This window comes from Geotrypetes seraphini, chromosome 7 (assembly GCF_902459505.1).
Source record: "Geotrypetes seraphini chromosome 7, aGeoSer1.1, whole genome shotgun sequence".
NCBI lineage: Eukaryota > Metazoa > Chordata > Amphibia > Gymnophiona > Dermophiidae > Geotrypetes > Geotrypetes seraphini.
The window spans coordinates 143,214,138-143,229,650 of NC_047090.1; the positions used below are offsets into that span (position 1 = coordinate 143,214,138).

The following is a 15,513-nucleotide window of genomic DNA, read 5'->3' on the forward strand; positions in this document are numbered from 1 at the left end:
GTAATGTAAATGCGCATGAGTCTCGTCTCTTTAATTTGAAAGGAAACTGCAATGAGAGGGCATAGGATGAAGTTAAGAGGTGATAGGCTCCAGGGTAATCTAAGGAAATAATTTTTTTACAGAAAGGTGGTAGACAGAGACTGTGTCTGAATTCAAAAGGACCTGGGATAGGCACATGGGATCTCTCGGAGAGAGAAAGGGATAATGGTTACTGTGGATGGACAGACTAGATGGGCCATTTGGCCTTTATCTGCCATCATGCCATCATGTTATATAACAAATACTCTAAATCATACTCTGTCTTGGACTCATGTCTCCCAGAAATTATGAAAGCAGCTCTATTAGACTTTAAACTATTTCTGTTGAATTATTTAATCAATAACCTAACCAATGGAAAATTCCTCACTAATAATGGTCATATCATAATAAACCCAATTCCCCAAAATCGTAAAGAATCATCAACATCAGTAAGCAACTATAGACCAGTAGCATCCATTCCATTCATTGTAAAAATCATGGAAGGATTGGTACACACCCAAGTGATGGAATATCTTGACCAGTTCTCTCTTTTGCACAAAACTCAATCTGGTTTTAGACCTCTGTTTAGCACTGAGACAGTAATTGCGGCTATCCTGGATAATTTGCGCTACTTGTTTAGTAAGGGCCTCAACGCACTGATCATGCAATTTGACATGAGCTCTGCCTTTGACTTGGTGGACCATGGGAAACTTTTACAATGCCTAGACGCAATTGGAATCAGAGGAGACGTATTAAACTGATTTCCTTATATCCCGCACCTACCAAGTCCGTTACGATATCTCTGATACATGGAGCAATTCATCTGGCGTGCCACAGGGGTCACCATTATCCTCTCTGCTCTTTAATGTTTACATGTCCTCATTTGGTGCGCAATTGTCCCAACTGGGGATAAAACTATTTAGCTACACTGATGACTTCACAATAATTATCCCATTCACTACCTCTATCTCAGAAGTCACCCCCAAAGTAACAGAAGTACTAAATCAGATGGAGCAATGGATGTCTGAATTCAGACTAAAGCTAAATTCAGAGGAAACAAAATTTTTTATAGCATCGCCACACCCACTTGACACCAAAGCATCAATGTGCATCAATAATCTTAGTTATCCCATTCAACCCACTATGAAGGTATTGGGAGTAACACTGGACCAAAGTCTGACCATGAAAGACCAGGTAGACTCCTTGATTAGAAAGATCTTTCTCACCCTCTGGAAGCTTCGGTCCATTAGAACTTATTTTGATGTCTCATCATTTAGAATTCTGGTACAATCCCTTATATTGAGTCTTAGCACTCTCCCAGAAGAATATGCGGCGATTGCAACTGGTACAAAATGCAATGGTTAGGCTACTTTGTGGACTGAAGAAGTTTGATCATGTAGCACCTTCCTATCGACTTCTACACTGGCTGTCGGTGGAGGCACGTGTGAAATTCAAGTTTTGTTGTTTTTGCTTCAAGGTACTTTACGGCTTAGCCCTAAATATATAACAGACCTTTTCTCTTTCACAACCAACAGACATAGGAGAAGCTCACATCCGAACTTTGTTTCTTCACTGGTTAGAGGTTGTAAATTTAAAAGTCATCACCAACATCTTTTCTCACATCAAGCAGCATTATGGGGTAAAGATCGGGAACAACTGCTCGTGCCTATTACTTATAGAGAATTCAGGAAACGCCTAAAAACACATCTGTTCCTGAAGTACTTAGGTAACTGACCTATACAATCTTAGTCCTCAACAAATGATCTTTAGAACTACTCTGAACTTTGTTTATTCCACTCAATCTGTAATATCTTTTAATCATTGTAAACCGGGGCATGGCTTGGACGCGAACTCTGATGGTTGGGTGAGAGAGTAGCTCCGCATAGACAAGCTATATATATAAGAAATACTACCAAAAAAAAAATATATTTTAAAAGAAATTACTGAAATATATCAAAACATGGCTTCTAATAAACAAAATAAAGCTGATTTGGGAGCCGGAGTATCTGGAACAGGAAGCAACAAGAGATCGAAACCAGAACCGGGTACACCCTCTAAAGTCCCATTGCCGTCAGAAAAAAATCTCGACGTTATGGAGGAACTGAGACAAATAAAAGAAATTGTCTTAGATAGTAACAAAAAACTACAAAAAGCGATAGAAGAAGCCGCAATCCTTACTAAAAGAGTGGACATGACAGAAAACAGAATTACAACATTGGAGGATAATTCAGAGCAACTAAATATAGATATGAGACACAGCAAAATCATATGGAAGGAAGTGGCAGAAATCAAAAGAAATCTTGAAGATAGCCGGAATCGTGAGCGAAGGAATAATTTAAGAATTATTGGTCTACCGGAAGGAGTGGAAAAAAACGATCCGATTGCTTTTCTAGAAAAATTTCTACCTAAAATACTGCCACTAAAATTTAAAACAGAATTAGAAATTGAAAGAGCACACAGGATTCCAACACAAAAAAATAATACTCAAACGGGTCCGAGGACTTTAATATTTAAACTTTTAAGGCATCAACAAGCAATAGAAATATGTCAACTAGCCAAAGAGAACAAAAATCTCAAGTGTCAAGACTCAAAAATACATATTGTCCCAGATTTTGCGAAAGAAACAGCATCAAGAAGAAAACAATTCTTGGACACGAGACCACAGCTAAGATCTTTAGGAGCTAGGTTTGGGCTCCTTTACCCAGCGGTAATGAAGGTTACTATCGCTAACAAAACTCAAAACTTTATGGACCCCAAAAAACTACAGGAATTTTTAAATCAACATGAACAACCAATGACAATTTAAAGACAATGATGATTACTTTATAAAAATTACAAACTTATATATACTTTATATGGTTGACAAGACTTTTAATAAGGAAATTTTGAAAACTTCGGTTGAGAATTTGGAACTTTCAGGGCAACGGAAGAGGAATACACGAGGATCGAATTAAATATTTGAACAACAAGTAACATTCTCGTTAAGAAGCAGAGAAGAAATAAAAATCCGAAGAAATCCACAGGATTCAATTCTAGAATTTTAAATGGAATAGACTTACATGCAGAAATGTGAAGTGGACAGAGATCCGTCTTCGAATGGTGACGAAGGATGATTTTCTCTTTAACAAAAGACTGAGAGATGTGCTGATTGGATGGAAAGTGCTAGGGGTGGAGTAATGAGGGAAATGAGAGCCTTCCTTTAATCACAATGATGCTTATAGAGATAGAAGGACAACATAATATGATTGGTTTAATCGAGCGATTTCCTGTGGAAGGCGGTACTTCCGGCTAAACTTGCGTTTCAAATATATAATACTGCGTTTCAAATACGCTAAATTAGAAAATATAAATAAAAAGATCTTAATTTGAGACGCAAGTTTGCCTAATAAGTTTTAATTTGTTTTGTTTTGGGGATTCTATTGAGCCTCATGTTTATTCTTCATACAAAATAATTGCAATTGATGGTTTTAAAAAAAAAAAAAAAGGAAAAAAAAATTCTGATGATTTAGAATATTAGTGATGTATAAGGTGAATTTCTTTTTGATCTCAAATATTTTTAAAATAGAAAAATTTAAATATATGTAAGAAAGATTCCTAAAATCATATTATTATATAAAGAGTGAAGCAAGTGAAAGTGGAAAATGATCAGTCTTTTTTTTTTTTTTTAAATAGAATATTAATCTTAATAGATTGTTTCATCATATTTAACAAAATATATACAAACATTTATATAATATGATGATAGATATTTATATATTATATATTATGTATTATATATATATATATATATATTATTTCATTGGAATAAGTCAGCCTTATAAACTTAAAAAATATTCAAATATGGATAAATAATCTTTTATATTTTAAGAATGACCAAAGTTTTTAATATGCTCCTTTGATTAAAAAAAAAAAAAAAATCTAAGGTAGTAATTTAGATAAATTATTAATAGCTTGGGGGAGTTATTTAAATCTAACCTCAATCTGCGTATCCAAGTTTTCATAATTAATAAGGGAGGGAAGGGAGGGATGGGAGGGAATGAAGGGGAGTTATATAAGGAAAGGAGGGATATGGGGTGGGGAAAGGATATAAAATATTTAAAAGATTGGGAAAAAATTTTTTTTCTTAAAATTATTTATTGTTTATTATCTAAAAAATTTAATAAGATAAATGGATCTTAAAATAATGTCCTTGAATGTTAATGGTCTAAATCATATGATAAAAAGGAAAAAAGCATTATCATTTTTAAAGAGGCAAAATACAGATATATGCTTTATACAAGAGACCCACCTTTCACATATTGAATCTAATAAGCTGGAAGGAGGTTGGGTCAAACACTGTTTTTTCTCACCAGCTATAGGGAAAAAAGCGGGTGTTGCTATTCTAATTAATAAAAAATGCTCTGCTTCATTCAAATTAAAAGCTTCAGATATTCATGGAAGATGGGTAATTGTGGAAATGAATATGGGAAATACTACCATGACGTTGTTTAATATATACGCCCCTAATTCGAACCAAAACGAATTCTTTAAAACTCTTCAACAACTGATCTTACCACTGGCTACTTCAAATCTTATAGTAGCAGGGGATTTCAATGCTGTAATGGATCCTTTATTAGATAAAAACCCAAGTAGAGTTATGAAATCTATGGGATTAGAAAATTTGATTCAATCTTGCGATTTAGCAGATATCTGGCAAATACTTCATTTTAATGATCGGGAATTTTCTTTCTGTTCTCATGTTCACAATTCTTTTTCAAGAATAGATTATATATTTATTTCAAATCATCTAGCACAACAGGTGACACAAGCCGCCATTGATCCTATTATTTTATCTGATCATGGTGGAGTATGGATCAAAATTAAAATTATAGATCAAAATAATAATAGACCAATTTGGAAGTTGGATAATACATTGTTAGCTGATCCAATTTTTTGTGAAAATCTTTTAATAAAAATGAAAGAATTTTTTCAAATGAATGATAAAGATGAGATTAATAGAGAAATTCTATGGGATGCCTTTAAAGCATTAATTAGAGGACAAATAATTTCCTATTCGGCTTTTCTTAAAAAACAAAATAAAAAACAATTTTTAATCTTAGAAAAAGAGATTAAAAATTTGGAATTAAAACTAATAGAAAAATGGGAATATTCAATTCAACAAGAATTATTAAAACTAAAAGTTAAATATAATGAAATCTCATCTAAAATGATTAGAAAAGATTTATTCTCTCAGCAAACGTTGTATTATGGTAACTCAAATAAGTCGGGAAGAATATTAGCAAACTATCTTAAAACAAAAAAAAGGAAAACAAAATTAATAGCTATAAAAGATGAAAATGGTGACACATTTACACAAATTGAACCTATATTAAAACAATTCCTAAAATTTTATAAATCTCTTTATTCTTCCGAGACTTATATAAATAAAGAAAAAGATGGTTTAGAATTTTTGAAAATGTTAGAGGGTCCAAAAATTCCTGAACATATAAAACGAAGTTTAGAAGAACCAATATCACTAAAAGAATTAGAAACAGCTTTGAAATCCCTTAGAGTTGGATCCGCTCCAGGTGGTGATGGATATACAGTTGAGTTCTATAAAACATTTCAAAATTTTTTATTACCCTATTTATTAAATCTTTATCAATATCAACTTAATAAAGGTTGTATTAACGGCACTATATCAGAATCTTTAACTATAGCAGGCATTCGTATTTTGGATGATGTAATAAAAAATGATAAGTTGCTGGAGTTTTCACAATTGCAACATAAATTTGGTCTTAATAAAACACAATATTTTAAATGGTTGCAATTGAAGCAATCTATTCAGGAAGGGTTCCCTGAATGGAAAGACCTTGCTAAATATCACAGTTTGGAATTCTTATGTTTCCAGATGGACTCAATAGGACGTAAAGCCGCACAGTGGTATAAAATAATATCTGGATTTATAAATAAAAAACCAAAAAATGGTCTTAGAGACATTTGGAGCATTGAGATAAAGCACCAAATTAGTGCATCTCAATGGCCACGACTTTGGTCTTGGAGGCTAAAATGTACGGTGTCAGCATCTATGAGACAAACTTGGTTTTTTCTTCTTCATAGAGCTTTTTGGACCTCTGTTCGTTTGCAAAAAATAGATAGTTCAAGGTCTAATAGATGCTGGCACTGTCATATTGAAATTGGGACATTAGATCACCTTTTATTCTTTTGTCCATTTATCTTATCATTCTGGAAATCAATTTGGCCCCAAATTAATAGAATGTTAGAAAATCCGGTAGCCTTGACATATGATACTATATTATTTGGAACAACCATGAGAGCAAGAAGCCAAATTTCATCAAGTAATAACAAACTTTTATTTATTTTAACTGGAATAGCAATACAACAAATCACATTCAATTGGAAACAACATGATAGATTGAATTATATGTTCTGGTGGAATTCGGTATGCCATATATACAAAATGGAACTCGCTATTGCAACACATAAAGGATATATGAATAAATTTCAAAAAATATGGGGACCATTAAAAGATTTTTGTAAAGAATGATAAATTTTTCCATGAATAGAATTTGAAAAAGTCTGAAGACCGTTAACAGATTTCTCTAATGAATGATTAACTTTTCCCATGATAAGATATTTGAATAGGGGGGAATGGGGTGGGCTTTTATTTCTGATTATTACATACTAAATTAATATTTGAATGAATTCACAATAAAGTTGATTTTATGTATTATTGATTGGGAGGGAGGGAGGGATAGGGGATTATTATATCCAATAAGAATTATATAAATTTAGATTTCTTGCATAATATTATAACTTTATACAATATTAATTTTTTAATGAAATGTTAAATTTGATGTTAATATATGAGTTAATCAAGTGTGTATATTCAAGTTTCTAATGAGTTTATTCGAAACACTTGTTGTAACATAAGAAAATGAATAAAGATTTATAAAACAAAAAAAATCATTGTAAACCGCATAGAACTTCACGGTACTGCGGTATATAAACTGTTATTATTATTATTATTATCATGTTTCTATGTTAATCATGGGCCAAAATCAACAAACTCAAACAATGCAACCAAAACCAAATTCTCTAGTTCACCCCTCCCCCCCTACAAACAGTTCCCAATAACATTATCCTGCCATCCAGAGTAAAAATAAACATAGAAGAATCCTCTATCCCTCGAACCACAAGTCTAAAATCTCTGGAAAAAAACCTTTTCCGTGATGCAGCTGAGACTCACAAGACCCTACTTCCATGATGTACATTTCACCATTCATTGTACAAATGATAATTTTTTCCACAACTTGACTACTGCAACTCCCTCTACATACAATACTGACCCACAAACTACAACTAATACAAACCACAGCAATCAGATTCATCTTCAAGCTGAAAAAATATGATCCAATTACTACCTACCTCAAACAGGTAAATTGGCTATCCGTCAGTACTTTAATAAACTTCAAAATATCATGTATAATCTTCTACATCATACATGGTAATTCCGCAAAGCCATTCATAGACTTATTCAATCCTTCATGGCCCACCTTGAACAGAAATCTTAGCAAACTTTAGTTAAACTATCCCTCAACAAAAGGCCTCAAACACAGATGTACTTACAACACAATATTTACATATATCGGCGCAAGGATATGAAACAACCTCCCTACAACCATCAGATCCGAACCGAACTACCTCACATTCAAAAAGAAACTAAAGACTTAGTCATGTGAAAAAATTAGAACACATATCAATGTCGAATCTTTTTTATTTATCTCTGGTAAAGAAAGTGATGTAATTGCAGGTAAACAACAAAACATTTCCTTGATTTGCTCATGAAACAAAAGATATCCACAAAAATGTGTATTCTAACTGAGGAATAAATTAGGACACTCTAATAGCTAGTGTTACTCCCTTTGGCTGAAATAACTGAAGTGAGACGCTTCTTGTCTCCATCTATTAGTCTCTGACATTGGTCTGAGGAAAGTTTGGCCCACTCCTCAATGCAAAATTCTTTCAGCTGTGAGATGTTTGAGAGATTTATGGCATATACAGCCCATTTCAAATCACCTCACAGCATCTCAATAGGATTAAGATCAGGGCTTTGACTCTGTCACTCCAGGACTCTCCATTTCTTAGTTTTTAGCCAGTCCTTGGGTTTGGGTCGTCGTCGTGTTGAAGGGTCTAGTTCTGCTTCAGCTTTAATTTTCTTACGGGTGTTCGCACATGTTCCTCAAGTACCCTCTGATACATAGTAGAATTCATGGTGGATTCTATGATGGTGAGCTGGCAAAGCATCTCTAAACTTCCACCTCCATGTTTCACAGTTGCTATGAGGTTCTTTTCCTGGAATGTTATATTTGGTGTACACCAAATATGTCCTCTCTTCTGGTGTTCAAATAATTCAATTTTAGATTAATCTGTCCATAGAACACTATTCCAGAAGTCCTAGTGTTTTTCTACGTTCTCTCTGGCAAACTTCAGTATGGCCTTGATATTTCTCTTAGAGAGCAAAGGTTTCCTTCTTGCATACTGTGGCCACCACTATAGCCCAGGGCAGGGCTCTGCCGTAATTTTGATGGCTACAACAAACTGTGTATTAGCGTGTGACCCGACATGGAGCCACCCTGCAGGACTGGACTTTTCAACCGAACTCACAATCAATTCAAACAAAAATAAAGCCTCAACCCTAGGGTTGTTTAGAAAAATAGTTCTTTTTACTTGATTCGTTAAGGCAGGTAAGTACTTCCTCCAACTTTGTAACATCAGTTAGGGCTTCTTATAGCATTAAAGAGAACAAAAACGAAACTGCCAAAAAGGGCAAGAAACTCAAGCAGTTCATAATAAAGTCCCAACTTTCTTCCCCTGCTTATCCGGTCCCAGTGACTCTGGGGATCCAGCTCTTTGTAGAGCCAGTACTGCCTGCTCCAAAACAGGTATTTTATTCCATCAAAATAAAGTTCAGCATTTAAGTTTCCTCAATTTCCAATCATTAAATGAAATAAAGGAAAGCCTCTGACAAACGTATCTGTCTGCCAGGAATAGGAGAGTGAACTAGGTTTTGCTAACATAAAGGCCTTCAGATAGGCTTTCAAAAATTCCCTCCCAAGGTGGCAGCAAAACCTCTCCCCACACACTCCTAGCTTCCTTCCAAAACAACATTCAAGAAAAAACAAGAACAGCACACAAACAGTTCCAAAAGAACCACACTCACTGTTTGTGGATTAAAGCCAAGTCCACCTGCATTGGTTCAAGATAATTGGAATCACAGTCAGCACAAGTCTCTTGGTAGTCCATAGGCTCTTCCTTTGGGAGTAGTAAATCTTCTGATTGCCCAGCCTCAGCCAGTTCCATCGGTATAGGGCTGTTACTCCTGTTTGCCCTAGGTGAAGCTTTAGGGAGACAAGATCTAAACTTCCTCCCTAACCGGCTTGCTGGTTTGAATGCCACTGCTGGCTTATCTACTCTAGGGGCGTGCCCTGTTCTGAGTGTGTCAGCAGAACTCCAGGGGCCTCTTGAGCTCCCCTGGTGTTGACTTGGACAAAACTCACTCCCTTCATCTTCAGATAAATCTGGCTCCTCCTGGTGGCCACTGGCATTATCCTCCACATTATCATCCTGGGAAATCCTAGCATTTTCCTTCCGGGATTTTACTTTTACTTTATTCCTAAGCTTAGCTGGGACCTTGGCAGGCCTTGTGTCTGCCTGGTCACAATACCTCCCATGCAAGTTAAATTTGTGCAGTCTCTTTCTGATTGTAGAGACTTGCACTTTCACGTCAACAGTAGCAAGAGCCTGCCGTAGGTACCATGATTACATATTAAGGTTTTTTGAGACTTAGCATCTTGTGGTCTGCTCTGAGGGGCAACTTGCTTGGACGGCCAGACCTGGGCATGTGGTCAGTTGTTTGGAAAGTCTTCCACTTATACACTATTTTCTGGACCATGGAATGGCTAATGCCAAATTCTTTCGAGATCTTTTTAAATCCCTTACCAGACTTATAAGCTGCTACAATCTTCTTTCTGAAGGCCTCAGACAGTTCTTTTGATCTGTAGCAGTCATGAGCACACCAAACTAAATGTCTGAGGTTTAAGTAGGGCAAACCTCCTTCAAAATGCTGAGTAACTATGTTCTAATCATGTGCACCTGATGTGATAACACCTGTGTGTGATTTGAGCCACTTTGCCACTTTATGTGGGAGCATATGTGGGGGGGGGGGGGTCCTAATTTATTCCTCAGTTAGAATACACTTTTTTGTGGATATCTTTTGTTTCATGAGTAAATCAAGGAAAATTTTTGTTGTTTACCTGCAATTACATCACTTTCGTATCCAAAGATAAATTAAAAAAAGATTTTACATCGATATGTGACCATTTCTTAAGAAAGAACTGAATAGTTCATGGGGTGTCCTAATTTTTTCATATGAATGTATCTCTTTGACACCATATTCACACAAGAAAACTGACTTGCTTTCCCACAAATCACCCTTCAACCTCGTGCACAGCCAACCACCTGACAGTGGACTATCACAGACAATCTCTACCTCATAGCATCAATCAATGTACCTTCTTTAGCATCCTTGTACAGTACTAAATTGTATAAATGCACTATAAGAAAATCTCTTCCTTATAACATCCCTCTCAAACAGTACTAGTTCTCCTTCATTGTATTATACCCCCTCAATCTGTCTAGTATGAACCACCAATAGCATTCTGTATTATACTAAATTGTATCTATTTAAAATTGCAATGTTAGTCATCTTGAACCTATTTAGGCATGGTGCAACTCAGAAATCTCAGATTAGATTATATATACTACCCGCTTGTCCTAGGATAACACCTTTTACAGGTATTGTGCTTTATGTATTAAACACTATCAGTTTTCTGAGGGCTAATTTAAGTGCTAAACTCCTGCAGTTAGGTACCAAAACCCTTGAAAATGAATTTCTCTGCCACTGAGAAAAACATATACCTTATCTAAGAGGGAAGAGCTTGCTCTTATTTTTAAATTCCGGTTCAAGCACCATTTTCCTTCACTGCCAAACCGCTACAGCCCGATGATTTGGGGGCTCTTGCTTTGAGCCAGCCGTTCCTGAAGAACGGGGTCTACCCCCGTAGGACGCTTGGTTATCTGCTGGCTGTTTTTTCTGAGAAGCTAAGTATCTTCCATTGGCTTTATTATTGAATTTGGACACTTGAACTTTCTTGTTTGGCCCCCCTGGATCAGGGGCAGAGATCACTAGTAGAGAGGGTGTTTTCACTTTTTATGCACTCCTTTGCACTTTTGTGTTATTTATCACTAAAACTCACAAGAGAGCCCTGGGATGTTTCACAGTTGACACCTTTCTGGGTGCAAACCAGTGACAGCCGTTACCTCTGGGGGACTGGAGGATGGCTGTGTGACTGAGGGCTCTCTTTAATATTTAATAGATCTAATATTTATTTTGAGTGGATCCTCTCTACCAGTGGTCTCTCCCTCTCATCTCAGTTTCCTTCTTGGGGCTTGGGAGAATCTTTGTTGTTTGAGCTGTAATTTCTTCTCCCATTTTTCGGGTTTCTTCAGGACTTATTTTTAAATGACATCAGTGACCACTGAGTCTTTTGCATTCTAGTATTTGAACAACAATTGTTTTCTTGAGCTTGGAAACTATTCTAGCTAAGAAATCCTTATGTTGCTGATGGGTAGGTCAAGGTTTAAGAGAGGTTTTTATGCGCAGACAATTAACCCCATGTATGTGGCTTGTGCAAACCTTTTCTCTCAGTCTTGGCTTTCTGTGGTTTGAAAACAAAGAATGAAAACTTTCTAGATGTTATGTAAGTTGACATCTTGACTGTCTTTGATGTTAGCATCCTTTTTCTCCCAGTCACATTTTCTTAGCTCTGCAGTCAGTGCAAGAAGTTATCAAGCACTTGGTGGGCCTGGAGCATACACCACAAAACAGGACCAACCTCAGATACTTCCCAGCAACAGCACCACAACATCTGTATATCCCAGAGATTTTTTTGATGTCTCAGCCCCTGCTACACATGGTGAGAAATCTTGGTAACCACCTCTTTTACCTTGCTAACATTCAAGTTTCATTGTTTTGTTGCCATGTATGCATTTTCCATTATTAAGAACATAGGGCTCCTTTTACAAAGCTGTGGCAATTGCTCCAACACCTATAGGGATTTAATGGGCATTGGAGCGTTTGCACGCGGCAGCTGCTAACGCAGCTTTGTAAAAGAGCGGGATAGAGTTTGGTGTTTCTCTTTCACACTTCTTCCCCAAGCTTCTTCTCAGACTTTGGTGGTTCCTTACTATAAGGCATTCTTCAGTTACGTAAAGGGGAAGCGACCAGCGAGAGAGGAGGTGGGGCCGTTGGACGATGGGGATAGGAAGGGAGTGATTAAGGAGGATAAAGAAGTAGCTGAGAGGTTGAACATGTTCTTCTCGTCGGTTTTCACGAGAGAAGACACATCTAATATACCGGACTCAGAGGAGCTCATGAGTGGGGAACAGGCTGAAAAATTGGAACACATAGAGGTAAGTAAGGAGGATGTCCTCAAACAGATAGACAGGTTAAAATGCAGCAAATCGCCGGGCCCAGACGGGATCCACCCAAGGGTTCTAAAGGAACTAAGACAAGGAATAGCGGGCACAATCCAGCATGTCTGCAACCTATCCTTGAAAACTGGAGAGGTACCAGAGGACTGGAAATTGGCGAATGTCACACCTATCTTCAAGAAGGGATCGAGGGGTGACCCCGGGAACTACAGGCCGGTGAGCCTGACTTCAATTATAGGGAAGATGGTGGAAGCTATGATCAAGGACAGTATTTGCGAGCACATCGAGGGAAATGGCCTACTGAGAACAAGCCAGCATGGATTCTGTAAGGGAAGGTCATGCTTAACGAACCTTCTGTACTTCTTTGAGGGAATAAGCAGTCGGGTGGACAATGGGGAACCTATAGACATCATCTACCTCGATTTTCAAAAGGCTTTCGACAAGGTGCCACATGAAAGGCTGCTTAGGAAGCTGTGGAACCACGGGGTGGGAGGGGATGTGCACAGATGGATCGAGTACTGGTTGTTGGGTAGACTGCAGAGGGTCGGAGTAAAGGGGCAATATTCTGACTGGCGGGGAGTCACGAGCGGTGTGCCACAGGGATCGGTGCTGGGGCCGTTACTCTTCAACATATTTATCAATGACCTGGAAAAGGAGGCAAAGTGCGAGGTTATAAAATTTGCTGACAATACCAAACTGTGCGGCAGAGTTAGGTCCAGGGAGGAGTGTGAGGACTTACAAAGGGACCTGGACAAACTGGAAGACTGGGCAAACAAATGGCAAATGCGCTTTAACGTGGAAAAATGCAAGGTCATGCATATAGGGAAAAAGAACCCGTTGTTCAACTACAAATTGGGGGGGGCATTGTTGGGAGACAGCAGTCTTGAGAGAGACTTGGGTGTGCTGGTGGATGCATCACTGAAGCCATCTGCACAGTGCGCAGCAGTCTCGAAAAAAGCCAACAGGATGCTGGGCATCATAAAGAGGGGCATAACAACCAGGACACGGGAAGTCATCATGCCATTGTATCGAGCGATGGTGCGTCCACATCTGGAATACTGCGTTCAATATTGGTCGCCGTACCTCAAGAAGGACATGGCAGTACTTGAGAGAGTCCAAAGGAGAGCAACGAAACTGGTAAGAGGGCTGGAACACTGCCCATACGCTGAGAGGTTGGATAGGCTGGGGCTCTTCTCTCTGGAAAAAAGGAGGCTCAGGGGAGATATGATAGAGACCTTCAAGATCATGAGGGGCATAGAGAGGGTGGATAGGGACAGATTCTTCAGGCTGAAGGGGACAACAGGTTCGAGGGGGCATTCGGAGAAACTGAAGGGAGATAGGTTCAAAACAAATGCAAGGAAGTTTTTTTTCACACAAAGGGTCGTGGACACTTGGAATGCGCTACCGGAGGAAGTGATCAGGCAGAGTACGGTACAGGGATTCAAACAGGGATTGGACGGATTTCTGAGGGATAAAGGGATCGTGGGATACTGAGAGAGGTGCTGGGATGTAACACAAGTATAGAAAGCTAACCAGGTAATAAGTATAGAAACCCAATCAGGTCGTGCATGTGCAAGACCGGAGGGTTAGGACTTCGATGGGAAGATAGGACTTAAATGAGAAACCAAGGTGGCAAGGGAGCCCCTTCTGGTAATTCAGACAGGTCGTGACCTGTTTGGGCCGCCGCGGGAGCGGACTGTTAGGATGTACCTATGGTCTGACCCGGCGGAGGCACTGCTTATGTTCTTATGTTCTTATAACAGATACTTTTGTGCATTTTTCTGTCCATTGCATCATATTTTGCATATAGCTATCAGACCCTGAATTTCTATCCCCTACCTCTGTGCGCAGTCTGCCATTGCAGAATCTCTTTATTGATCCTTGGAAAGGAGACAAGATTGGTTACATGGTCTGTGCTGTCTGCCCCCTTACCAGTCCTGCAGATATGAATGTTTATGTTTATTTAAGATTTGATATACCGCTCCTGCATTTTACTGACCTAAGCGATTTACAGTGTATCAAACTAAAATGAAATTAGTTACTTGAGAATAACTACCCTATCTGTGCTGTCTTTTCATGATTGCATGTCTGTCTCTTAAGATAAAGAACTTTCTGCCCGGCTTCCCTCTTTCCCTAGACAGTACAGAATGCTAATGCTTTACCTTAATCGGCTGAAAATTTTTTTACTGCAAGTGCTATAAATCAATTAGGTGATATAATATTTGTTTTCAGAAAATGTATTGTTTTATAATTTTTATGCATTCATATATTCATAACATTTTGTCATGGTGCGTATTATTTTTAGGACAAATAAATCACATAGTATTTATTTATATGTTTTTCCCTTTAAATGAAAGCTTGCATAACTCATTCTGAAGTGAGTTCAGGAAAATCCCCACTGGAGACCCCAGCTCCTCGCAGATTTGCTCCTATACCTATGACAAAAGATGGTAGAGTTTCACAAAAAGAGAAACTGGCGGCAGGCAAGGAAAACATGAATGAGTCCAGACGCACAGCAAATCTAGGCAAGTGTCCAAGAGAGAGCATGGTGAACATTGTGATGTATTTAAAGTACCTGCTGGACAAAGGTCATTGAGTTGTTGTATTTTTGAGATTAGAATATTGTGCTTTAAATAATAATAATATTTTTATGTTAGCAAAGTGCTGACAAATCATATCGTAACTTGATATTTGTTGCCTGCTGTCTTGGGTTCTCCATATTGTGCTCTTTTGGTAATTATTTGGGCCTCACTGTATATGTTGCCATGAGTTGGTGGCCAACTCAGGGCTAGATTCTCAAAACTTTGAAGTAAAATCCAATGGGCCGCTGTTGAAGACATTATTGTAGCTATTTCAAAAAGGCAAGGCATTCTCCAAAAAACGTACATGCAAATGAGGTTGATGGAGAGTAGTGAAGGTTTGCTAAATTTGCATGTTTCC

The 15,513-nt window shown here is 37.7% G+C and overlaps 1 protein-coding gene across 5 annotated transcripts in view; it reads left to right on the forward strand.

Moving 5' to 3' along the window:
• KIAA0586 (KIAA0586 ortholog) overlaps positions 1 to 15,513 on the forward strand; it is a 397,462-nt gene that overhangs the window by 45,098 nt on the left and 336,851 nt on the right. For all 5 annotated transcript variants that reach the window (XM_033951201.1, XM_033951204.1, XM_033951205.1 and 2 more), the window contains 2 exons: positions 11,891 to 12,056; positions 14,931 to 15,098. In XM_033951201.1, the coding sequence (XP_033807092.1) occupies positions 11,891 to 12,056; positions 14,931 to 15,098 (334 nt within the window). The remainder of the gene's footprint in view (positions 1 to 11,890; positions 12,057 to 14,930; positions 15,099 to 15,513) is intronic.